Source organism: Neolamprologus brichardi, chromosome 7 (assembly GCF_056152115.1).
Source record: "Neolamprologus brichardi isolate AB-2024 chromosome 7, ASM5615211v1, whole genome shotgun sequence".
In the NCBI taxonomy this organism is placed as follows: Eukaryota; Metazoa; Chordata; class Actinopteri; order Cichliformes; family Cichlidae; genus Neolamprologus; species Neolamprologus brichardi.
In genome coordinates, this window is record NC_142110.1 from 23646552 (window position 1) to 23671692 (window position 25141).

The window sequence follows — 25141 nt, forward strand, 5'->3', positions numbered from 1 at the left end:
GAGACAAACCCCGTGTTTCATCAAATGACAAGGTCAACGGTAAAATGCAGACGAGGGACAAAGTCCATTGTTTTCAGCTTATCTACGTGTAAAGGCATGATGTAAAGTGAGCCCGTGTGAAACACGTTGAAAAACACTATCTATTAATCAAATGCCGTCTTAAACTAAGCACTGTTTCACATCAGTTTTCATGCATACTTACATTGGCCAACCTTTCCAGATTAGGAACAGAAACAGCCTCTTGATTAATCCTCATTGCTTGAAGGACATCTTTCAGAGCAGCCTCCAGATCTTTTTTCACCTTTGAAAGTTCTTCCACTAAGAGTTCATGCACAGGGGAAATAACAATGGGGAAGCAGTACCCCAGAGATAAATCCTTCAGATAAAAATGTTTTAAATACACTATATTGCCAAAAGTAATCGCTTGTCTGCCTTCACACACACACACAAATGAACTTGAGTGGGATCCCATTCTTAATCCAAAGGGTTTAATGTGATGTCTTTGCAGCTGTAAGAGCTTCAACTCGTCTGGGAAGGCTTTCCGTAAGGTATAGGAGTGTGTATGGGAATTTTTTTTACCAGTCTTTCAGAAGCTTCCCCTTTAATTCATCCCAAAGATGTTCTGTCAGGTTAATGTCAGGACTCTGTGCAGGCCAGTCAAGTTCTTCCACACCAAACTTGTTCTTCTATGTCTTTACAGACCGTGCTTTGTACACTAGTACATAGTCAAGTTGGAACAGGAAGGGCCCGTCCCCAGACTCTTCCCACAAGACTGCATGGGTGAATGAAATTGTCCAAAATGTCTTGCTGAAGCATTGAGAGTTTTTTTCACTGGAACAAAGGAGCTGAGCCCAACTCCTGAAAAACAACCCCACACCATAATCCCCTCTCATCCCCCAGATTTGAAACTTGACATTTGACATTTGACACAATGCAGTCAGACAAGCACTGTTCTCCTGGCAACTGCCAAACCTAGACTCATACATCAGATTATGGATTGCCAATCACAATCTGCCAATTGTATCACGGTCCCACACTAAAATTCACTGAGCTCCAGACACCGAGCCATTCTTTCATGAACATATGTAAAAGCAGTCTTTATGCCTATGAGTGATTGGAACACCTGAATTCAATCATTTGGATGGGTTAGTGAATACTTTTGGCAATACAGTATATATTGCATTGATCATCGTCTCACTACATAATGTACAGATGCTACAGTGACTCAAGTGTAAAAACATCTGTGTGAACTTTAAGTGGAAGTCAGAGCAGGACTGTACTTACATTTGACCTGAAACTGGGTCCGGTGAAGTTCCAGCTCTCGCTCCTTTTTGCTTAACTCTTTTTCAAGGTACTCATTCTGAAATGCAATGTTAACGTAATGTTTCAAATTAAAAACCCTGAAAACTTTGACATAACCCTTTCCCATGGTATACCATGGTATTCCATGGGAAGCAATATGCAACAAAGGGTGCATTCTTCACTAAATAATATGAAATAAAATTAGAATTCTCACTTAGTTTGCTTGATGAGAAAGTGCCCTATATTAAAAAAGAAACAAAGTTAGGTGGCAAGAGGTGATGTCACTACTGAGAGTCTTACTTTGCGCCTGGTTTCTTCATCTGTGTACATGCCACTCTGTTTGAGCAACAGCTGTGCCGCCCTGCTCGGTCTAACATCTTCCTCCAGCAGTAAGCTTGACTGTGGAATCCCTGTAGACACAGCTGATTAAGAGCAACATTTTTTAAAATGTATGTCTGAAACAAAACTCAAAATTCAAGAGAAGTCAGGAGAAAAATAGCTAAATGTCTTCCTTTTGTACAAGCTAAACCAATAGATTTGGTTCATACAAATACATTTTAGGTGGAAAAACCCTGCAAGGAAAAGATATCATCAGGCCAATAAGTTCATATGTCCCTTCCATTAAAACTGACAGCAAGTGTCACAAAAGGATGAAAATGAGTTTGGTCTGACCGGGAACCTTAAAGGAGTGTTGTAGGTTTCATGTCTGTGTATATAATAGGGACAACTGGATTTGAGAGACATAAATTTCACATTAACATAGTGGACAAGGCTCCTTACTGAGGCCTATGTGCCTGTTTGTGGAGACATTACACCAGGAGTTGGCAACCCTGGGCACGCGCGCCAGCTGGGTTAACTGATGGCACAGCGCACAACACACAGTGAATTCATCTGAGAAGGTGCATTAAAAAATAATTGGCCGGGCCAGTGGTGCACATCGCAAATTAGCTCACATAGTTGTGCCAATTCTTAATGACGGTATCTTAGCTAACAACCCCAACTACCAGATTCAACTTGTAGTTGACTAAAAATAACTTAGCCTACCGGTGACAGGGACGTGGCTAGCTGGCAGTTTTTTCAAGCGATGTTGAAATTTCCACATTCCAACACTTCAAATGCTTCAAGAGCTGTCCGCTCAGCGCAGCATCAGCACTGCGGAAATACACCAATACAGCCGTAGTCTCGAGACAGAATTCACAAGGCGTTTTTGGGACTTTCAGGTGTATGGACCAATGTTTTATTTTCTGATCAAACCAGAAATCTTTAATGAGCAGCTGGATTTGTCTCGCATTAACTGGCTGGACATAGAGGACATAGAAATACAGCTGATTGAACTGAAAAGCTCGACTCTGTGGGGGTCAAAGTTTGCAGAACTACAAACGCAGCTGGAATCCATAGCTGTGCGTGTTCATGGAGCTTGCATTTTCACCTGCTGGACATCACTACCTGACAAGTTTAACTGTCTTCAGAACATTGCAGAGGCCTTATTGAGAGTACTTGGCTCTACATATCTGTGTGAACAGATTTTCTCTCACACAAAGAGTGTCCTCAGGTAGCCGTCTGAATGCTGGACACACGGAGACCTGTGTCTCTGAGTGGGAGACGAGAGGTCACATTAACATGTGTATCCCTGTATTAACAAACATACATTTTCTGTTGTACAGTTCATTTGCTGTTATGGAGTTCTTGTTATGGATAAAAAGTGTCTTTTTTTGTTTCAAAATAGCTGATTACTATTCACTGATAGCTGCCAACATCTGTAAACAAATATAATTCTATAAAGTTGTTCTATATAGTGTGTAACTGTTCATATAGAGCATTATTGCATTCATTGCTAATGCAATCATATGGCACACTGACTTCTGATAAAATTTTAGATGGCACTCATCATCAGAAAGGTTGCCGACCCCTGCCTTACACGATAGATGTGGTGAACCAACTACACATGAGCTTTTCAGAATGGGTGAAAAGAGTTACTGATATACAAATATACTTTTTAAAGGAACAATCTGTGGAATTAAACCGAGTGATTTTAATGTCACCTCTTTCCTTCACCATGCGTCTGATTTGTTTCTTTAATTCCAGTCTTTCCTCTTCAAGTCGTTCAATCTAGAAAATAATCAGGGTGTTAGTAGAAGACGCTCATGAGCAAAATTACTTATAAAAATATTGGCTTTAACCAGTATAATTCCCACTATACCTCTTTGGTGAGCACTTGGTTTTCTGCTTTGTACCGGCGCTGTCTGAGATCTGCGGCACGCCTAAACTCTGTCAGATCCACTTCCTGCTTTGGTTCCAGACCTTCGGAGTCAAGATCAGTATAAACAAAAGCTAAATTAATTTTATAGTTCCACGTCAGTGAGTGTTGTCTAAATATACTGAGCAATGTGACCATTCGAGTTAAAAAATAAAAAATAAAAAAACCCATCTGACCTAGTTTTTCTCTGAAACCTTCGTTTTCATCCATGAGGTCATTGATTCTCATCTCATGCTGGTTGATCTCTTTGGTCATGGCCTCTGCCTCACATTCTCTCTCTCTAATTAGATTTTTACACTCTTTGATCTCCGCAATGGCTGCTTCCAGGCCATAAGTGCCCTGTAAAATAGAAACCAAGTTGTTGTTCAAAGTGTTTCATTCACCAAAAAGCAAGTCTTGTCTAAATGTCTTTTTTCCTTGTTTTTATCTCATATGCTTTTTGTGGAAATCAGGATGTGATTTGGCATGGTGAAAAACAAACACCATGTTTGTAGAGCAAAAAAAGAACATGGATCACACCATAGTCACATTGTCATTTCAATGTCTCTATTAAAAGTGAGGATGGATGGGGAAAAGAAAAAAAAAATCACATGCATCAATTCCTGGAAATTAAGTCACAAATAATTTAATTTGGCTGAAAACATTTTCCTGAAAGCCAAAAAACCCCCAAAATAAAACAGAAAAAAATGAGGAACAAAAAATATGTTTACAGACTTACAGATTCATATTGGCTCAAGCGGTTTGAAGCCTCAATAAGTGCTTTGTCTTTTTCCTCAGCATGAGCTTCTGCTAGTTTTACCGCATGCTCTGCTTCCGTTGCTCTTGTCTCTGCAGCTTCTAGCTTTAACTTCAGCTCCTCCATTTTCTTCTGCTGTAAGGTGGATGGGAGGCCTTCAAGAACAAATGACAAATGTAATTGTGCATATATATGTATGTATGTATGTATGTATGTACAGTGGGGCAAAAAAGTATTTAGTCAGCCACCGATTGTGCAAGTTCCCCCACTTAAAATGATGACAGAGGTCAGTAATTTGCACCAGAGGTACACTTCAACTGTGAGAGACAGAATGTGAAAAAAAAATCCATGAATTCACATGGTAGGATTTGTAAAGAATTTATTCGTAAATCAGGGTGGAAAATAAGTATTTGGTCAATAACAAAAATACAACTCAATACTTTGTAACATAACCTTTGTTGGCAATAACAGAGGTCAAACGTTTACTATGGGTCTTTACCAGGTTTGCACACACAGTAGCTGGTATTTTGGCCCATTCCTCCATGCAGATCTTCTCAAGAGCAGTGATGTTTTGGGGCTGTCGCCGAGCAACACGGACTTTCAACTCCCGCCACAGATTTTCTATGGGGTTGAGGTCTGGAGACTGGCTAGGCCACTCCAGGACTTTCAAATGCTTCTTACGGAGCCACTCCTTTGTTGCCCGGGCGGTGTGTTTTGGATCATTGTCATGTTGGAAGACCCAGCCTCGTTTCATCTTCAAAGTTCTCACTGATGGAAGGAGGTTTTGGCTCAAAATCTCACGATACTTGGCCCCATTCATTCTGTCCTTAACACGGATCAGTCGTCCTGTCCCCTTGTCAGAAAAACAGCCCCATAGCATGATGTTTCCACCCCCATGCTTCACAGTAGGTATGGTGTTCTTGGGATGCAACTCAGTATTCTTCTTCCTCCAAACACGACGAGTTGAGTTTATACCAAAAAGTTCTACTTTGGTTTCATCTGACCACATGACATTCTCCCAATCCTCTGCTGTATCATCCATGTGCTCTCTGGCAAACTTCAGACGGGCCTGGACATGCACTGGCTTCAGCAGCGGAACACGTCTGGCACTGCGGGATTTGATTCCCTGCCGTTGTAGTGTGTTACTGATGGTGACCTTTGTTACTTTGGTCCCAGCTCTCTGCAGGTCATTCACCAGGTCCCCCCGTGTGGTTCTGGGATCTTTGCTCACCGTTCTCATGATCATTTTGACCCCACGGGATGAGATCTTGCGTGGAGCCCCAGATCGAGGGAGATTATCAGTGGTCTTGTATGTCTTCCATTTTCTGATGATTGCTCCCACAGTTGATTTTTTCACACCAAGCTGCTTGCCTATTGTAGATTCACTCTTCCCAGTCTGGTGCAGGTCTACAATTCTTTTCCTGGTGTCCTTCGAAAGCTCTTTGGTCTTGGCCATGGCGGCGTTTGGAGTCTGACTGGTTGAGGCTGTGGACAGGTGTCTTTTATACAGATGATGAGGTCAAACAGGTGCCATTCATACAGGTAACGAGTGGGGGACAGAAAAGCTTCTTACAGAAGACGTTACAGGTCTGTGAGAGCCAGGGATTTTCCTTGTTTGAGGTGACCAAATACTTATTTTCCACCCTGATTTACGAATAAATTCTTTACAAATCCTACCATGTGAATTCATGGATTTTTTTTTCACATTCTGTCTCTCACAGTTGAAGTGTACCTCTGGTGCAAATTACTAACCTCTGTCATCATTTTAAGTGGGGGAACTTGCACAATCGGTGGCTGACTAAATACTTTTTTGCCCCACTGTATGTGTGTGTGCGTGAGATAAGATAGATAAGATGGATGGATGGATGGATGGATGGATGGATGGATGGATAGATGGATAGATGGATAGATAGATAGATAGATAGATAGATAGATAGACAGACAGATAGACAGACAGACAGACAGACAGACAGACAGACAGACATATGAGGCAAAATTCTTTTACAAAAAGCTAAAACTACCAGGGTCAAAATGATGAACCCAATCTTTTTTTTTTTGCTGAATAAACAGCCTTTTAACAACAGTCTCACACATGTTTCCTGAGCAATTTCAGCCCATTGTTCTTTGGCAAATCTCTCAAGTTCCTCCAGATTTGATGGTTTTCTGGCAGAAATTTTGTCTTCAGTTTACAATGCACATTTTCAAAGGGATTCAAGTCAGGGCTTTCTGGAAGCCATACAGTACAGTTCACTTTGGATTTCTGAACGCTACTACGTGCTGGGATCATGATGTGCTGGAAGACAAAACGACAAGCCAGATGCACCCTATAGCATAATATGGCACTGTGATTTTCTTTTGATTTTACACTTTTCCCTTCTTCCTCCAAACATAAGCAACATCTCTGAGGCCAAAGGGCTCTAGTTTCGTCTCAAAGGCCGAGCTTCCAGTATGCATAATCTTTCTCCAGGCTGACTGCAACCTCAGAGTTCACTCCTGTGCAAGGTTCTAGTGACTGTCTTCTTTGAGACTACAATTCCCACTTTTTTTAAGTCGTTCACTTATGTCTGAGCACATTTCTCACTATTTTTCTTTCTTTGAAATCTTTCACTTCCAGGCTTTGTGGCAAATCCTTGGAATTCTTGATGATTGCTCCAGTTCTTGATACTTGGAAACACTGACGATGACACTCAGTTTTAACTTGATGTTACAAGCTTTGAGCATAAGCTTTAAGCGCTTCATTGCACATCAGTGGTTTGTGGTTTCACCTATGTCTCATTAAAAGGTCAGTTTTTCGGGGGGCTAATAACACTGACACTGGTAACATAAAAAAATCCAAAAAGCTAATATGCTAAGAAATGTTATGTCCAAAATCCCTTGCTCTGTTTAAAGAAAAAAAAAACCACTTGGGAAAAATCTGACTCACATTAAAATACATAAACTGCTCAGTAGCACCTGCAAGTTCTGAGCCTTCTTAGGCCTGCAACCACGTCTTATCAGGTCTAATTTAAACAGTTTAAATTTTAGTTTAATCATTAATCTCAAAAATGTAAAAACAACAAACAAAAACAAAAAAAACAAAAACAAAAACATCTATCTCAAAAATTCAGATATATTCAGAACATATATCTTTTATGATGATTATATTTTGATGTTTGGTATTTTTTTAAGGTTAACTTAACCTGTTGGTCTACAGTTTGCTCTTTTTGGGCATTCCCCGTAACTACAATTGTCTGCAATCAACAACTGTCAGAAGAGAAGCTAATGAACAACATTTGATAAATTAAACAGGGATGTACAAACCTCTGTCTTTCTTCGTAGATGTCTTTAGCTCCTCAATAAGCAGGGTGTGCTTCTCCATTTCCCCTGTATACTGCTCCACCTGCTCACTCAGCATCTTGATTTGATTATCTCGCTCTTGGACAGCCTTTAGGATATTCACCACAAAATCAAAACACAACACAAAAACACAGAATTATCAGGATTTCAATGTTAGACACATTCTACACAGCTGTGGCACAAATAAATATTTACACATTCATTGTTGGAGAATGTTATGGACAAGGGGAGGGACAAGATAAGAGGCCCACGATGGATGAAACTTACAGCGCAGAGCTCATATATGACCTGACCCAGGGCAGCAATAGACATGGAAGGAAGGATAGGTTTATATGTAAAGACAGGACAAAGAGAGAGAACCAAAAGAAGAAACATGACATACACATAGATACAGATAGGTGGAAAACCAGATATGACTATACCTCCAAATTAGGATGCCCCTGCTCCAAAGAATAAAAATAAATGTATAAACAATGACCCCCCCCCCCCCCCCCCCCCCCCGAGCATTTAAGATGTACATAGGGTTATTTTATCACAGTATTTTATTTATGCATATAAGGTTGATAAGAATTATATCTGTAACAAACTGTTTTGTTTTAGTTTTACTTTTTTTGGCAACAGTGAAGTATGCTTTTCTTTCTATTTAAGCAAACGTCCTCAGAAAAAAATATGGGTAAAACAAAAATCTTTTCTATGATAAGGTGACATAAAATAACATAGTTGTATATCCAAGCACAACACTCAGATCCATTAATAACAAAGTCTGTGGTGAAATGTGTCCTAAAACGTCCCCAAATCACTTTTAAGATAAGGTAAAAGTTGCATTCCTATGCTGAGCTTGGGTTTTTGTGTTCACGTAAACGAAATTGTCTCCACGATTACACAATGACCTGCATTCAGTGCACCACAATGGCAGGAGATGAAAGTCAGAAATGTGTATCCACAAATGAGATTGTTTCATCCCTATTTTTGAACAGACCTGCTGCAAGGCCAGAATGTTGCTTTTGTCCAAGTCCAGCTGTGCTGAACGCAGCTTTTCCCTCAAGTCACGAATCATCTGCTGGTACACCAAAATTTCATCGTCCTTCCCAGACAGCACTCGCTATCAGGAACAACAAAAGTAGACTCATGTTAGTCCTGTAGAATAGTTTAACAAAACTCAGTGATGAACTCAGTGACTGAAATTTGCAGGTGCCCACATGGACAATGCCTTTAAGAAGAAGGTTCAATGGTGCGAGAAGAGAAAGACTGAGCAATCTGGCCACATTGACAAGCAGTGTTCTTGGACTAAGTAAGTAAAGGTGAGACTTTGAAACCTGAGAACACTGTACCAGCTGTAAGAACCAGATAAAACAGATGAAAGATTCATAGCTAAAGTATTTATTTACAATCACAATTTCAAAAAGGTTAGGATGTTGTTCAAACTTTAAATGAAAACAGAATCTGCAAAGCTCACATACCCATATCTCATTCACCAGAAACATATCAAATGCTTTTTTGATATTGAATTTAGTATTTCCTCAAAAATAGAAACTCACTTTGAATTCAATGGCAGCAACACATGTTTAAAAAGGTGGGATGAGTGCAACAAAAAACTTGAAATGGTACCAAAAAGACACATCTGGAGGGACATTTTGCAGCTAACTAGGTTAACTGACCACAGGTCAGTGAGACACCAGACTATTATAAGAGCATCTTATAGAGGCAAAGTTTCTCAGAAATAAAGATGGGCAAGATCTTCACCAGTCTGTCTAAAAAATTGTGGAAGTCAGAAAAATGTTCCTCAACATAAAAATGTGACAACTTTAACTACTTTAAATATCTACAGCACATATCATCATCAAAAGATTCAGAAAATTTGGAGAAATCCAGAAGAGATGGCTGAAAACCAGTACTGGGTGCCTCTGATCTTCAGCCCCACAGACAGCACCGCATTTAAAAAAAAGGCATCATTTTAAATATAGAGCAAGACAGGGCTTGCATATTTCAGCAAGACAATGCTACGCCCCATACTTCATCTGTTATAACTTTGAAGTTGAAGACTCCAAAGAGTGAACAATTTTTTACCAGCCAAAAAACATTTGGCTCATTATGAAATGAGAAAATAAACTGCTGTTAACTGTTAAACAGCTAGAATCCTCTATCAGAGAAAAATGAGACAATATTACTTTCCCAGAGTCCAGGAACTGGTCTTCTCAATTATCAGATGTTTATGAAAATGACTGTTACACAGTGGTAAATATAGGCCTGTCTAATATTTTGCAACATGTTCAAAATTGCCTTATTTCCTAGTGTTACATTTTCTCAGTTTAACCATTTGATATGTTGTCTGTGTTCTACTATGAGTAAAACATTGATTAATGAGATTTGTAAGTCTTCTCTACAATTTGGGTTGTAGTTTTAAGCTATGTGAAGAGGCAGTGAAGAGACTAGTCCCATATGTAGGGATACCCATAGGTAAGTGTTGTATTAATCAATATTAGTATTAATGTTCAGTGATCCTTTGTTTTAAGCGGAGAAGTGAAGATTAACAGAGGCACCAGGAGCCCCTTGGTGTCAGGGTTAAGGTTTCAGGTTTTTCCTTGAATGCACCTGCTTAAAGGAAATAAACTAAACAAATAAAACTTGCCTTTTGGAGAGTAAGTTTAAATACTTACCTTCCACTCCTCCACTTTGGCATTGACAGCTGCCATAATAGGGTCGTTCTCTTCAGTCATGCTATGAATCTTATCTGTTAACTCTCTGACCTGCACATAAAAAGTGGAGCCATGATTCTGTACCTTGCACGCAAACATTATTTTATCAGCTTAAAAAATTGCATAATAAATGAATTCAGGTAACTTATGTCCATTTAAAAAACAGTATGTGAAGAGAAGGATCTTACTTGAAGCTTTGTATGATCTCGCTCCTTCCTAAGCTGGTCCATAATGGAGTCAGTCTGCTGCACCACAATCTTCAACTTATTGTACTCATCCGTCATCTTCTCCATCTCCTTCACAGATTCCTCCAGGCTTCTCTGCATCTGCATATTCTCAGTCTTCAGATGTGTGTTTTCATCTTCCGCTCGCTAATAAACACAATATAATTCAATAAACATCATTTTAGGGGGCATAGTCTAAGACACATCAATCAGCAGTACAAAGAGTATGTAATAAAAACAAATGAAAGCCATAAATATATGCAGTAAAGGTCTTAATTAACAATTACAAACAGCACTAATCTTGCATGTTTGAGGCAGCGTAAGAGGCCTTGGGCATCCGATACTTGTTAACAACTAAAGCATGGCACCATTGCCAAGCTTGGCACACAATAGTCTGTTGCCTAGTTGACCAGATTTTATAGTAAACAAACAGATTTTTAGTACCTGCAGGTCTTCTAAACATTGGTAAAGCTGGCGGTTGGCAAGGTTGAGCTTCCTCTGAGTCTCAGCATTCTCGTCTTTTGAAGACATAGGCTCTTTCTGGTCCAGCTCTCCACGATAAAAGTCCACATCCTGCTGGAGCTGCTCATTCTGATGTGATGCAGCAACACAGACGTCAGTTCAGAAAATGAACCAAAAAAAATTTCCTCTGCTCACTCACAAATATGGAAACACTAAATTGACTTTCGAAGCCCCTGAAATACAAGCCTGTCCTGCTTTTCAGTATACTTTGAACAGCGATGGATTTTACTATGATAGTTTATAAGAAAACACACAGTCTAGAAGGTGTCACCTTATGCTATATTAAATATAAAATGTGTTATAATTTATAATCTATCAGGTTAGTCAAGTTCACTTTGCGCACAAAAATCAAAAATTAAACCCTTTAAAAACCCCTAAATTCTGCTAAAATTCCATTATGTTAAGGATCGCATATTGCATATGATATACTTCTTATCATCATCCTATTCACTTTTTGTATGTACATTTATAAAAAGCTGTGATGCAAAAAAGCCTCATGTACACCTTTATATTGCTACAAAACCTACAAACTATTCCTCATTTCACATAACCAAAAACTTAGTTTACTTAACTACACTACCTTTGTTTCTTACCTTCCTCTTAAGTTTTTCTAACTACACCACGGAACAGATGGAGAAAAAAAAAACTACATTAAAAGGAGATAATGAGTAAAAAATGAAGGTAAAGCATGAATACACAAAAGTTTTAAATGAAGTACAAATGGATCATAACTAAACAAGGGATGAAATGAAATGACGAGTGTAATGTCAACTATCAAATACCTCTCTTTTCAGCTTTTTGATGACTTCCTCAGCCTTCTCTACTTGCACAACCAACTAGAAAGACAAAACCAACTTTACAATGTAGAAACATCAAAAGCGTTCTGTTGTTGCCTTGTAACCATCAGAAAACGATAGAAAGGTGGAAGCAAACAATGTCAAACAAGATTAGTAAAGCAACAGATGAGTCAAACCATTTGTATCGTATTCTTGTATTGGTTGTTTTTGTATATAAATATCCATAAATAAACATAAATGTCCATAAATATTTTCAGTTTAACGTAACATTCAATCTTTTCACCAGCATGTTTTTTTTTTGTTTTGTTTTTTACCAGCACTTTGTCTACATAGCATGTGCAAACTAATAAGCTAACATTTGCAAGTCTACCTACGGCAAGTAAAGTGCTCATACCTCCTCGTTGGTTTTCTTTTCCTTCCCCATTTCTTTCTTTAACTGGGTCACCTCATTCTCCCTTTGCTCCAACTGGGTCTCGAGGTGCCAAATCTGATCTCTAATAAAGCCGGTGTTCTGCACAGTGCTGTGGAGCTGAGTAGTATAAACAGGAGACAAGATGCACACCCAAACAACCCCCACAAAGAAATCTCTTAGTGTCTTATTACCTCCATCTGTTCATATGTGTTCATTTCCATGACCAAGTTGTTAAACAACATTCTGTTCACGTTTTAAGGCATAAAAACAACCAGAATATAAGTAGTGACAATCCACAACCCTGGGAAAATTGAAAATGGTTAACAATTCAAAATGATAAGGAATTCTGTGAGTGCGCAAGGAATTAGCTGTAATCTTCTTAGGGGTCACTACAGCAAATCCCTTCATAAGGAGGGTTACGCTCAATGATTGGCTGAAAGAGTTGGCACTGCTGAAAGGAAGTAAATAAGCATAGAAAGTGATATCAAACAACATAAACATTCATAATGATGGTTGAGTTCAACCATGTGAAGAAACAGTTCAGCAGATCAACAAAAATGCCCAATATATATATATATAATGTGTAAGCAATAACATATACAGTTTTTAAATATATATATATATATATATATATATAAACTAGATTTTTTTTTTACCTTCTGTTCTTGTTCCAACTGTGACACTTTAGCCAAGAGTTCTTTTTCTAAAACACAGAAAAATAATGCAGATGTTGTTTGTTAACCTCACAGACAGAAAAGAAAAATGCCTAACAAACTTTATATGATACTAACCTTTTCTAGCATGTTTTACACCAATGTCATCGATAAAGTCGAAGGCAACAGAAAGTTCTCGATCTCTAATCTAACACATAAATGTAGAGAAGACGTTGAGAAACAAATATTATTTCAAAGGAAATATTTCAACATGCATAAACACATAAAAGCACCAAGGTCAGTAGTGTGACTCCTTTATGAATATTCTTCTTTCCTAAAAATACATTACAGATGTTGGTAGGGTGGTTCACAGATGTGCGTGGGAGAGATCAGAATATAAAAACAATAAAACTGAACACCTTCAGGAGGGATTGAAACACCCTGAGGACTTGAATAATGTTCTCTGGAGCTTTATCCTTCACACCCCATTCTTCTGTCTGCATGGGAAAAGTCAAATGTAGAGTCATTCAACCTCATAATACCAATGCTTGTACGACACAACTGTCTAGACCAAAACAATCTATATTTATACGTGTAATATGACGAGGTGTACAAAGACTGATCAAGGTTCAATCGCAGTACTCAGGTTTATGCGGCAAATTCATCAAGAGCTTTCAGCATAAGTTAGATTGTTATGTGTTGTATCCAATGGTCATCGAAGGCATGAAAAATTTAGCATACATAAGTACATAATTGTTGACCAATCATCAAGTGATTGCTATACTCAAAATAATAGTCTCATATGAGCAGGACTATAGTCTGTCTTTATTCCATCGACCATTGAAGATAGACATTCACTGAGCTGATGGAATTTGCAAATTAAAAAATATAAAACATTGCTTGTTGTCCAGAAGTAAATAGCATGTCATCGACGGGCCATTACCAAAACTAACAGATCGAAGACCTTATCCACTTCGTCTTTGTCGCGTTCATTGAGGGTTTCTGGGTCAATTCTCAACATTTTATCCCAATTAAGAGCTGCAGGCATCTTGGCCATGATGTGTTTTTAAAAGACTTAGCTAAATAGGAACTGATATAACATCGATGTGGCACTTAAATTTACGGTTATAGAATAGAGACGCATTGGCTGCTAGGTTACGGCTGACAACAACAGTTAGCTAATGAAGCTACTCCAGAAGAAAACTACAAAAAAGATCGGTAAAGTTCCCGGAACCTTAACTAAACCGTAGCGAGACGGTGAATATAAAGTTATTAAAGTGTATCGTCGCAGTTTTGCAACTCGGTACTGTCCATATTTACGTCAGTTAGTCCACAAAAAGCATCAAATCTGGCTAGGTTCAACTTGCGCGGTCACCTCTGCACCGGAAGTTATAGTGGGTATTCGCCAAAGCTACTTAGCACATATGGAACGCTGCTTGATGAACTGTGTATTCCGTCTATGTTTTGTCAGCTAAAGTGTGTTTTATGAGCTCAACTACCAGCCCTGTTATAGACACGGTGAGAAAGACCTAAGCTACTTCTCTTCCCATCTTATCCAGCCTAAACACAGGCGACAAGGTAGTTAGCTGTAGCCGCTAATTTAGCTTCATCGTTAGCTAATGTTATGTTGCAGCTACGGTGGCTCTGAAATTGTCATTACATGATGTTTTGGGCTTTTTGTGCCATTATGTAACCATTATCGATTGGTCACAATGCCGACTGAATTTCATTTATCAAACACCTGGTGTTCGATTTCCCGTAGCTAATTCTCTCGAGTAATATTAGCTGGCCACGACAGTGCGTTGGAGTACGCCCTCCTTTGCTTTTGCTGCCAGCTGTAACTATTCGTTTTTTCAGCAAATAAGCACAAATTTACTCACTTGTACTTTTATTCGTTCTCTAATTTAGCTGTTATATTTCCAGTTACATCTGACTCTGTAGCTTTATCTACAAACCAGGGAGGCACACTCTAAGAAGTAATGCTTACATGCCATTTAATTTACTGGGTGCTGTGATGAGGAATCGGGCTAAGAAGACTTGTTTACATACACAGTACATCACAAAGTTGCACTATAAGTGAAAATATGTGTCCAATGATGAAATAAGTTTGAACTCATAAGTGTCTATTTCACAAATCGTCATGCCATCAAAATTGTAATAATACTAAATTTTTTGTTGTCCTGCACAGTGATCAATGAAGGCTTTGGTCAGCAATGGCTGTTGTGTCATGGAAGGAGATTTTACTTTTGAGTGGACTGGTGGTGGGGTGTTACTGGAACAGCTTGTCATGCGGGTTTGTGTTTGATGATGTCTCAGCAATCCTTGACAACAAGGATCTGCGCCCATCAACCCCAATCCGCAACCTTTTTCTCAATGATTTCTGGGGAACACCCATGGCTGAGGTAAGCTTTAAGAAGACTCAAACTCAATACGGGATTATGTAATTTCTCTTTAGAATTTTATATTATGGATCAAATTTGTCTCATTGTCATTTGTCGTTACTCAAAGTAATTTAGAAAGAAATAAACCTCCAACATGTGTCCCACTACAGGAACGGAGCCATAAATCTTACAGACCCCTGACAGTACTCACCTTTCGACTGAACTACCTCTTCAGTGAACTCAGCGCAGCTTCCTACCACCTGCTCAATGTCATTTTACATGCTGTCGTATGTGTGCTTTTCCTGCGAGTGTGCCGATTGTTCCTGGACAAGACTTCCAGCTTGGTTGCGGCATTACTGTTTGCTGTGCATCCCATTCACACTGAAGCTGTAAGTGTACAATTGCTTTGTGAGCAAATGTTAAAAAATGTGTTTTATTAAATTAAATTTGGCCTAATTAAGAATTATGTTCACGTACAAGTCCATGGAAAAAGTGTAAATTAGTGAGAGAAGTAACTGGAAATACTCCTAATTTATCTTTCACTTTCTAAATTAAAGTAATCTCATCAAGTTATGCAACACTGGATGGGACAGACCCACTGGGAATTATAGACAAATGATGAGCATTGGTTCCAACTCCTGACTTCCTCAACATTCTCATGTGCTATCTTAACCATTTTCATAAGCATTTGTTAGGCAAAGTTTTAGGAAAAATGAGATAGAATACAAGGTCACTTTTTAACTTTTTTTCAAATTTTAGGAACATCTGTCTGGGTTTGTATAACTAAGCATTCCACTTGGCTATTATGGACGACCTGTCATGGATGGTTCACAAATCTGTTGCAGGGATAACACAGATACACAACTGTTCTAGTTTAAATAAACACTTCTGGGCATTTAGAATTGCCAGTTAAACTTACATATGCTTGTCTTTGGTACCGAGTTTCAAAACTTTGGACATTGGACAACTTTGGGATCCAGCCAGGGTCTCTGGAGAGAACTCATACAAGCATGCAATGTGCTAACACTGATCTGGAAGCTAGGTCCTTCTTGCTATGAGGTAACATAGCCAACTAAGCTGCCCTAGCTAAGCACTGGGTTTTCCACAGAAATTATAACCACTGGATGTCCCACTTGATCTCTAGTATCACAAACCAAATAAGCAGTAATGTTAGCCACACCTTCACTGTTCCTTTAAAACAAGAAAGGCGGCTTTGTGAAATACGTTGAGTAGCCCTGTAATATTCCAACTTAAGCTGAGCAATTCACTTGATAGTGCTGTAGAAGTATTTTCACTGCACTGTAAATGTGGCTGAATTAAAATAATTCTGCATAGAATAATGGGCCAAAATTCCTTTAGATGGGGAAAAAACAGTTCTTGCAAACAGTTGCTACAATGGCGGTACAACAAATTATTCGATTTTGGGGGGCGGATTTTTTTTATTTTTTTTCACATAGAGACAGATAGGTTTAGATAACTTTTTCCCTTAATAAATGAGTTTGTAATTTAATAGTGGAATGTTTTATTTATTTAGGTCATCTAATACAAATATGAATTAAGTCACAAGCATTCAAAAAAAATTAGGAAGGGGTCAGAGATCTTTTGAAGTTTGAAATCTACATGTGCAATAAGGTGTTAAAGAGACTTCAATATAGAAACAGTTTTTACATGTAAAGACTTTGTGTCTTTACTGAGCGTTGTAGGACATTAAGAGTAATCAGAAACTTAGCTTTGCACCAACATGTCCACTGTGGCATGCAATCTGAATGCATTTCAGTGATTGTTAAAATTGCGTTAGAGTGAACCAGACAATAAACCGCAATTAAATTGTCACATCTTGCCTGTTATGGCTTGCTTAAAAAGGAACTCCACCTTATTCAAGGAAACCCTTTTGTTCATGCTCATGACATTAGCTTACTTGTGCTACACGTTACATTAAACCTCTGTTTTTACTGTTGTCATTTAAGGCTGCATTAACATTCTTTAAATGCTTTAAAATTATTGCTTCAATTTTTTTTCCTTCTTGAAATATAAAGATAGTTATTATAGCTTATCATGGATGTTGTCTGTAACACAAAGCTTATTGAACTTAATAGGAAATCAAAACCCTTTAGCTTATTGTTTATTTGAACTTTATCTCATTCTACTGTCTGAAAAGCCTCTTCCCCAATTAGGACTTGTATTTCATCCTTTTGAACATAGCTGAACTGATGACCAGACAGGCCTTGACCAGAGTAAAAAAACAAAGGAAACATTCTGCTTCTTGGGTGTGGAGTGCTACTGTTACACAGCATGCATCACTGTTCCTATCTTCCTCATCATGTTCTCTAATCTATGCACAGTCTTTCAGACTTCTTGAATGGAAACAATTTGCCTCACAAATGAGCCTTTAGTGTTAGTCCAGCAAATGCCCTTCATGTTATCACCGTCTGGAATCTCTCACTGAACGGATCATTTGTTTTTTGAATTATGCTTCAAGCACTGAAGGTCCCTGCATTATAAGCTTATACAAAGAGTGCCTGTGTGTCCCATGTCTTTTTCAGTAGGGTTTTTTTTTTTTTTTGGGGGGGGAGGGTGATCTGTCTTTTTGAATGAAGACTTCAGTTTTTTTTATTTTATATATATCTTCAAACATCTTTAGATACAAATTATTTAGTGTACGCCACACCAATATCTTGGGTCAAACATGGCATTTGGGTGAAAGGAGTTGCCAACTCTGTATAGATGGAAAGTTAAATTTGTAGTTTGAATATTTTCAGGAAATTGAGCCAACTGTAATCAGTCTTTCTAAGATTCTGTTGAAGTAACATTGCACTGACCAGACATTTTTAGGGGGCTCTTGAATGCTGCCAGCATTTTTTTCCTTCTCCCACCAGTTGACAAATAGGTCAGTCAGAGCACAATGCCTGTGCTTGTTTTGAATCTTCATGGCAAGCCCTATTTATTGGAAGCTGCAGCCCTCTCATGATGCCAGTTGAATTCTTAAAGTGTAAACAATCCCCTCTTCTTTTAGTGAGTGCTTTGTAGAACTATTTGTGGGACCTTTATGTTCTTAGAGTATGTCTCTTTCTAAGAACTTGATAATGATATTTCTTCCGCATGAGGGCAGTCATCATGTACTTAAATGACAGACGTTGCTGTCAGAGAGACTATGTTACATATAATTGCTTGCCCATCAGTTGATTTGGGTTGAACAGAGCTTTTTTTTTTTATTTTTAGAGCCTTAGACCATGAGCTCTGGTTCGTGCCAGTCGAAGACACGTGTAATGTTCTCAGAGTTATTAGATATGATGTCTGAGACATGAAGGTCATGTGGTGGTGGCTTCAGAGTCGAGGCAAAGTAGCATGGGTATAGAATAGCATCTTCTAATAGGAAAAGTAAACTTTTCTGTATTATTTCACAAACTTATTTCAGAAATTTTTATCTACATTTCAACTTGAATTACCAAACAATGAACATTTAAGTATATTTTAAGAAATCATCTTTCCAAATCTTTATGGTTGGGTCTCGTGTATTGATTGACTGTTTATCATCAGGTCACTGGTGTGGTTGGCAGAGCTGAACTTCTTTCATCAATCTTTCTTCTGGCTGCTTTCCTGGCGTATACAAAGTCAACTGGACCAGACCATTCCATTGGTAAGTATAATGTTCTTCCCTGGCCTTTATTTATTTCTGTCTCATGTGCAAAATCTACTGGGTCGTTAAGTATGAACTTATTTTCAACATGCTGTTCTCTGTTAACATTATATCATTATTTTAATTACCAAAATAAGCAAATACATATACAAAAAAATCAAGACAGAGGCAGTGAAAGTGTTGTGGCAACAGATCGGATAAGATCAAACACCTGGCTATTCAGGTGTTAACTTCCAATTTCCAATGTTTTGATATAAATAAACACTTCCCTTTGAGGGTAATTAATATGGAATGTTCAGTGTTACTTATTACTTATAGTCATGGTAATAAATCTGTCAAGTCTAAGGTTTTATGTATCCAGACCTGATTGTTAACAGTTCTTAAAATTAGGTAAATAAAACTTTAGCTATACTACAACTTGTGATATATTTCATTATTTATGTATCCAAAATTAAGCCAAAATATGGAAGTGGTGTGTGAAAGTGCACTCTTGCTGCTTATATTGGAACTAAGGGAGTAATAATTAAATGCAGTTGATTAAATTATTATCAGCAGGTGTTTACCACCTGTGTAAAAGCAGTACATTTGGTAGTCTGCTGATCTTGAGCACTCAGGCATGTATTAGAGTCGAATACATGCCTGTCATTGCCTAGTAGAAAATGTATCTGCAATGATCTTTAAGCAAGCAATTGTTGTTGTAATCTATCTGGCAAAGATTTTTTTTATTCCCAAGCAATTTGAAGTCTATAGTTCTATAGTAAGAAAAATGATTCATGTACATGCAATCTTCCCAGGAGTCGATGTCTCAGAAAATTTACCCCAAGATCATCATCAAAAAACTGTAGCGCTCCAGCTCATGTCAGTTAGATGTTCAAGTCCATGACAATACAATTAGAAAAAGATGAAGCAAGTATAGCTTGTTTGGAATGGTTTCTAGAAGAAAGCCTCTCTAAAAGAACATGGCAGCACAGCATAGGTTTGCAAAGTGGCATCAAACCGCAAGATTTCTGGAACAATGTCCTTTACACAGAAAAATCCAAAGTGCAGATGTTTGGTTATGATGCACAGTGCTGTATATAGAAAACCACAGCAAATCAGCAAACATACCCCATACTGCCTGTCAAGCACAGCGATGGGAGTGTGACAATTTAAGATTGTTTTGCAGCCACAGACCTGGGTACTCTCCAGTCATTGAACTCTTCTATATGCCAAAGTATTCTAGAGTCAAAGGCCCTCTGTCGGACAGCTAAAGGTTAATCAAAATTGGGTCACACCGCAGGACATTGAGCTGAGGTACAGCAGCAAATTCACAACAGAATGGCTGAAAAAGAAACAAATCCAGCTTTTCCAATGCTCTAGTCAAAGTCCAGACCTCAATCTGATTGAAATGTTGTGGTAAGAGCTATGCATAAATGAATGTTTGCAATCTTCAATTATCTGATGTAAAAGACTGATAAAGTCATACAGAAAGCAATTACTTAAACTTGCTGCTGCTAAAGGTAGCTCTAAAGCTGCTGAATTATGGGATGCGTCTGGATACTCACACACAGTTTCTGCATATGTTTTGGAAAGTTTTTGTTAAATAATAATGACGCTGTATAATATTCATCTCAGGTTGTATTTTTAAGACCTGGTAAGGATTAGGTCAGTTTTTATGATGTCCTGATATGTAAAACCTTGGAAATGACAGAGGGTAGAGCAGGGCAATATTACCAAAAATATTTATCACGATAGACATTTGAAAATTTGCGATAATGATATAATTGACACTAGACAAAATACTTTACAACTCCACAACTTTATTAGTGCAAAAAAAAAAAAACATCGCTGTATTTTCACTTAAACAAGCAGCTGTTTTTATGTGCATTAAGGTTATATAAAAATGTAACAGTGCAAATGCAAATTCCTTACTGACAGTTTAACCAAAAGGTATTTCCAGTGGAAATTGGCCGACATATCCTCAGCATAACCATGTATAATATCCACAAAACTTAAAAACAGGTTGTACACACACAATACGGTAATATTATGTTGAAGCACAGTACGTATCACTCCGCGAGGCGCCTGCCTACGATAGCCGTAATGCTCCGACAATCTATCAAGCGGTGCGGCTTCGTAGCTTAGCAAAGTCATACTAAAACATTTGACAGATTTCGAGCGCCGTGTACGACATAAAATAGTTTCGAGGTCAGTAAACACAACCAGAATTCATACATAAGGCAACTGGATTATAAGCGGCACTGTCGATTTTCAGAAAAATCAAAGGATTGATTTTAAGTGTGCCGTATTTTCCAAAAAACACGGTAATAACGACGGCCCGCTAGCATGCTCTACCAAAAATAGTGCTTTGTCGTGTATCTGACGGACAAAAGCTAAACCAGTTCCACACCACTGAAGTTGCAGCATTTTTACAAACCAATTCTGGTTCGTCTGTTTCATTCAACAATCCACTTTCGCCCTCAACATTCGCCGTCACCGCCATGCTTTTTCCGCCATGTGTGTATGAAACCAAAGGCACTGCACATGCGCGTTTTATCCATATTCTATCGCAATATTTCATTTTCTTATCGTTGCCCAACATTATACCGGTATTACCGTGAACGGTATGATATGGCCCAGCCCTACTGGTAATTACTAAAAACTTCAGTGCTGAATGAATGGAGGCCGAGTCACTGATGCCTTTATTACAAAGCAGCATACTCCGTATATTTCTCAATCTGGCTTGACTATACCTACAAACTAAGATAACCAGCAGTTATGTTGAGTGTTGCCATAGTGGTGGTTATCAACCTGGTAGGTCAGCAACGAATGATAATCCTTAAATTAGAGAAAGAAAACTGCTGATGGTCCAAATGTGTAGCTAAGTTAATAGGCTTATGTTTGTATGAAAACAAAGGCACTGCGCATGCGCGTTCTACCCATATTCTATCGCGATATTTCATTTTCTTATCGTTGACCAACATTATACCGGTATTACCGCGAATGGTATGAAATGGCCCAGCCCTTTTAGTATGGCTACACCTACCATGCTCATCTAGATGCCTCTAGATGATGCAGCTGTATGTATTCACCAGTCTCCCAAAACAAATTTCTCTAGACCACGTGGAAGAAATCTCTTAAAATTTGGAATTCAGTTGAATTTGGTAAACACGCACACAATTTCCGTCAAAAGTTTTATTGGATAAAATTAGAAAGTGATAGCATTTTGTATCCAAGAGTTCAAATTTAAACTTTATTCTAACATCATAATGTTCTGGAAAAAAAACAATTTCTGCAGTTATTCAACACTAAAGCTTAGGAGCAGAAGAGGAGATAAAATGTTTGTTTTGTTGAGATATTGAGTTAGTATCAATTGTCCAGTTGTATTCATCTGTGGTACTTCCTTTTTTAAATTGCTCTAGTTTTCAACGAAGATATCACTGTGTGTGAGTCTGGACCTGCATGTTTGCTGGTGAACACACATAACTGTGAGGCAGTAATGTTTAGTTTTGAAGATGCAAGATCAAGTAATTGGTTATAACAGTAGCCTCAGGTTTTTAACTTGTATCCACAGTGAGCTGTTATGTTATTTTTTAATCATTCTTCTGTTTATATGTATCACAACAAATCAAACTATTAAAGTAACCCAATTTAACATGTATGAGTTTTTCTTCTTCCCATTTCCCCAGTCTAGACAAATACTGAAAATATCAAAACTATTAAAATAACACATATAGAATTATGAAGTAAAAAGTGGATTTGATCGTTCAAATTACTTTTTTATAGAATCTTCTTTATGAGGTTTCCACCTTTTACTGTTCAGTTTTATTATCACTGAAGACAAAATTGTTTCTAAACTTGTAACTGGTGCTATATGGAGACGTTAATATGACATCTCAGAGGTTTTTATGTTCATAATGGATCAAGAGAATTTGTTGCGTTTGTTAAGTTACCAATGCACCAGTGGCTACAAGGTTAATAAGTTGTCATGTGTATATATTAATATATATATTTCTTCTTTTGTTCAGTTTGGCCTCCCATTGCTCTGACAGTAGTTTTAGTGGCAGCGGCAACACTGTGTAAGGAACAGGGAATCACGGTTGTTGGTGTCTGCTGTGTCTACGAGATCTTTGTTGCACAGGGGGTAAGGATCAGAAACTTTTTGTGTCTTTGTGTCATAAAACATTCTATAAATTATGTCTACATCTGAAAACACACACACACACACACTGTATCACAGTCATCCAGCTTTTTGTATTTACCCATGCTGACCACAAGATTTCTGCTTTGGAGATACTCACACTCAGTTATCAGGCTATAAACAGTTTGACCCTTAGAACCAAGTGCACCAACTTCAAGAGTAGACTGTTCAGATCTTGACATGTCTTCTATCAATGCTTTATCTTTGACTGTTCATAATGTTGTTGTTGTTGTTGTTTTTTATTTCTTCTATAGGCATAGATTTCATTATTCAGAGGTTGCTTCCTGGAATAAATGTATATATCATATGGGTATTGCTTTACATGATGATGGTAAGTTGATTGTTTCTGTCTTTTTTGCCATTCTCAGTTTACATTGCCCATGCTGGTGGACACGATATGGCAAGTTCTGCAGGGTAAAGATGGGTTTCCCTATGCTGTCCTGCAAACTCTTCTGAAGCTCATTGTTCTAGTCATCAGCACCCTGCTGCTCGTTATTATCAGGGTCCAAGTCATTCAGTCCCAGCTTCCTGTCTTCACAAGGTAGGCAGTGTTACGGATGGAAAACTCACCAGCATTTTAATAAAATAAACTTTAGCCAGTTTTGTTAATTATTTATTTATTAAGCTAAGCCAAGTGAACATGACAGGAATAACAAGAACGACAGACGGTTCTGCTCAAAGGTCATTTTCATAGGAAGGAAAAGCCCAGTTTCAGTCATTTAGTGAACTGCTAAAAGGCACACATTTCACAATTTAAAAATATATTTTCTCTAAGCAAAATGATGTGTTGAAGAATTTTCAGTTTGTTTTAATTGATTTGTCATTAAATCTTTTGAGTTTGCCCTATTTTTTTTCCCTCTCCAGACATAAGAAAAATAAATTAGAAGCTGCCACTAAAAATATATATATATATGTTATATACAAATTATACAAATTATATATGTATAATTTGTATTGTAAATGTAGTCTGGTAACATCAATTTGGTGTTCTTGGATTATATAATATTTACCAAGTTTTTCTTTATTGTTCTATAATAATGTCTTACAGACAAGCAGTCACAAAGTGCTGTTAAAAAAAATAGAGTAAAATAAATAAAACTAGGCGGAATCACAGTAAAATAGAAACAAGCAAGGGCTGTTGTACAAAGCCTCTCTTTGACTCTCCCCACTGGTGGTTGTTGTACTCCCTCCTCCTCCTATCTTTCAATGTGTTCTACACTTAGACTTTATCCTGGCAGGCCCCATTAGTATAATTTAGCACACAGACTGACCTTTCTTCCTAGCACTTATTCTTCATATAAGTGTTATATAAATAGGAAATAAATAGAATTTTTTTCTGTCCAATTATAGTAACAAATTCTATGTGTCTATGGGTCACTTTATGAGGAAGTTTGTCTCACCACATATGTCATGAAAAAGTATGGTCCTCGGTCTGTTGTTACAGAACCTCCCACAAAGATAGTTTTGAGTATTTGGTACACCGGTAATTAGAGCAGGGCGATATGACCAAAAATATTTATCACGATATACATTTGAAAACTTGCGATAACGATATAACTGATGATCTAATCGACACTAGACAAATTACTTTACAACTCCACAACTTTATTAGTGCAAAAAAACCCCATCAAAGTATTTTCACTTGAACAAGCAGCTGTTTTTTTTATGTGCATTAAAGCTATATAAAAATTTTACTGTGCAAATTCAAATCCTTGCTGACAGTTTAACCAAAAGGTATTTCCAGTGGAAATTGGCCGACATATCCTCAGCATAACCATGTATAATATCCACAAAAGAGGTTATACACACGCAATACCGTAATATTATGTTGAAGCACAGTACGCATCACTCCGCGATGCTCAGCTTAGCAAAGTCGTATTGAAACATTTGACAGATTTTCGAGCGCCGTGTACGACATAAAATAGTTTCGAGGTCAGTAAACACAACCAGAATTCATACATAAGGCACACGGGATTATAAGGGGCACTGTCGATTTTCAGAAAAATCA

At 37.9% G+C, this 25141-nt stretch overlaps 2 protein-coding genes across 6 annotated transcripts in view; one reads left to right on the plus strand and one right to left on the minus strand.

Annotated features, from left to right (window-relative positions):
- The window catches only part of cep290 (centrosomal protein 290), a 44820-nt gene extending 30468 nt beyond the window's left edge, over positions 1-14352 (minus strand). The window contains exons 1-19 of one of the 4 annotated variants that reach the window (XM_087843335.1): positions 13879-14352; positions 13355-13432; positions 13074-13143; positions 12939-12985; positions 12265-12399; positions 11856-11909; positions 11667-11687; positions 10996-11142; positions 10516-10698; positions 10289-10378; positions 8611-8733; positions 7596-7719; positions 4278-4450; positions 3736-3898; positions 3503-3603; positions 3345-3411; positions 1603-1724; positions 1285-1360; positions 203-318 (exon numbers count right to left, since the gene is read on the minus strand). In XM_087843335.1, the coding sequence (XP_087699461.1) occupies positions 203-318; positions 1285-1360; positions 1603-1724; positions 3345-3411; positions 3503-3603; positions 3736-3898; positions 4278-4450; positions 7596-7719; positions 8611-8733; positions 10289-10378; positions 10516-10698; positions 10996-11142; positions 11667-11687; positions 11856-11909; positions 12265-12399; positions 12939-12985; positions 13074-13143; positions 13355-13432; positions 13879-13992 (2004 nt within the window). In that variant the 5' untranslated portion in view covers positions 13993-14352. The remainder of the gene's footprint in view (positions 1-202; positions 319-1284; positions 1361-1602; positions 1725-3344; positions 3412-3502; positions 3604-3735; positions 3899-4277; positions 4451-7595; positions 7720-8610; positions 8734-10288; positions 10379-10515; positions 10699-10995; positions 11143-11666; positions 11688-11855; positions 11910-12264; positions 12400-12938; positions 12986-13073; positions 13144-13354; positions 13433-13878) is intronic. The other 3 variants (XM_006782329.3, XM_006782328.3, XM_006782330.3) reach the window with 3 other exon arrangements.
- The window catches only part of tmtc3 (transmembrane O-mannosyltransferase targeting cadherins 3), a 30950-nt gene continuing 19756 nt past the window's right edge, over positions 13948-25141 (plus strand). The window contains exons 1-6 of one of the 2 annotated variants that reach the window (XM_006782333.3): positions 13948-14153; positions 15124-15337; positions 15487-15705; positions 18854-18953; positions 22961-23076; positions 23502-23674. In XM_006782333.3, coding sequence (XP_006782396.1) covers positions 15149-15337; positions 15487-15705; positions 18854-18953; positions 22961-23076; positions 23502-23674 — 797 coding nt within the window. In that variant the 5' untranslated portion in view covers positions 13948-14153; positions 15124-15148. Of the gene's footprint in view, positions 14154-14230; positions 14454-15123; positions 15338-15486; positions 15706-18853; positions 18954-22960; positions 23077-23501; positions 23675-25141 lie in introns of those variants that run through there. The other variant, XM_006782331.3, reaches the window with a different exon arrangement.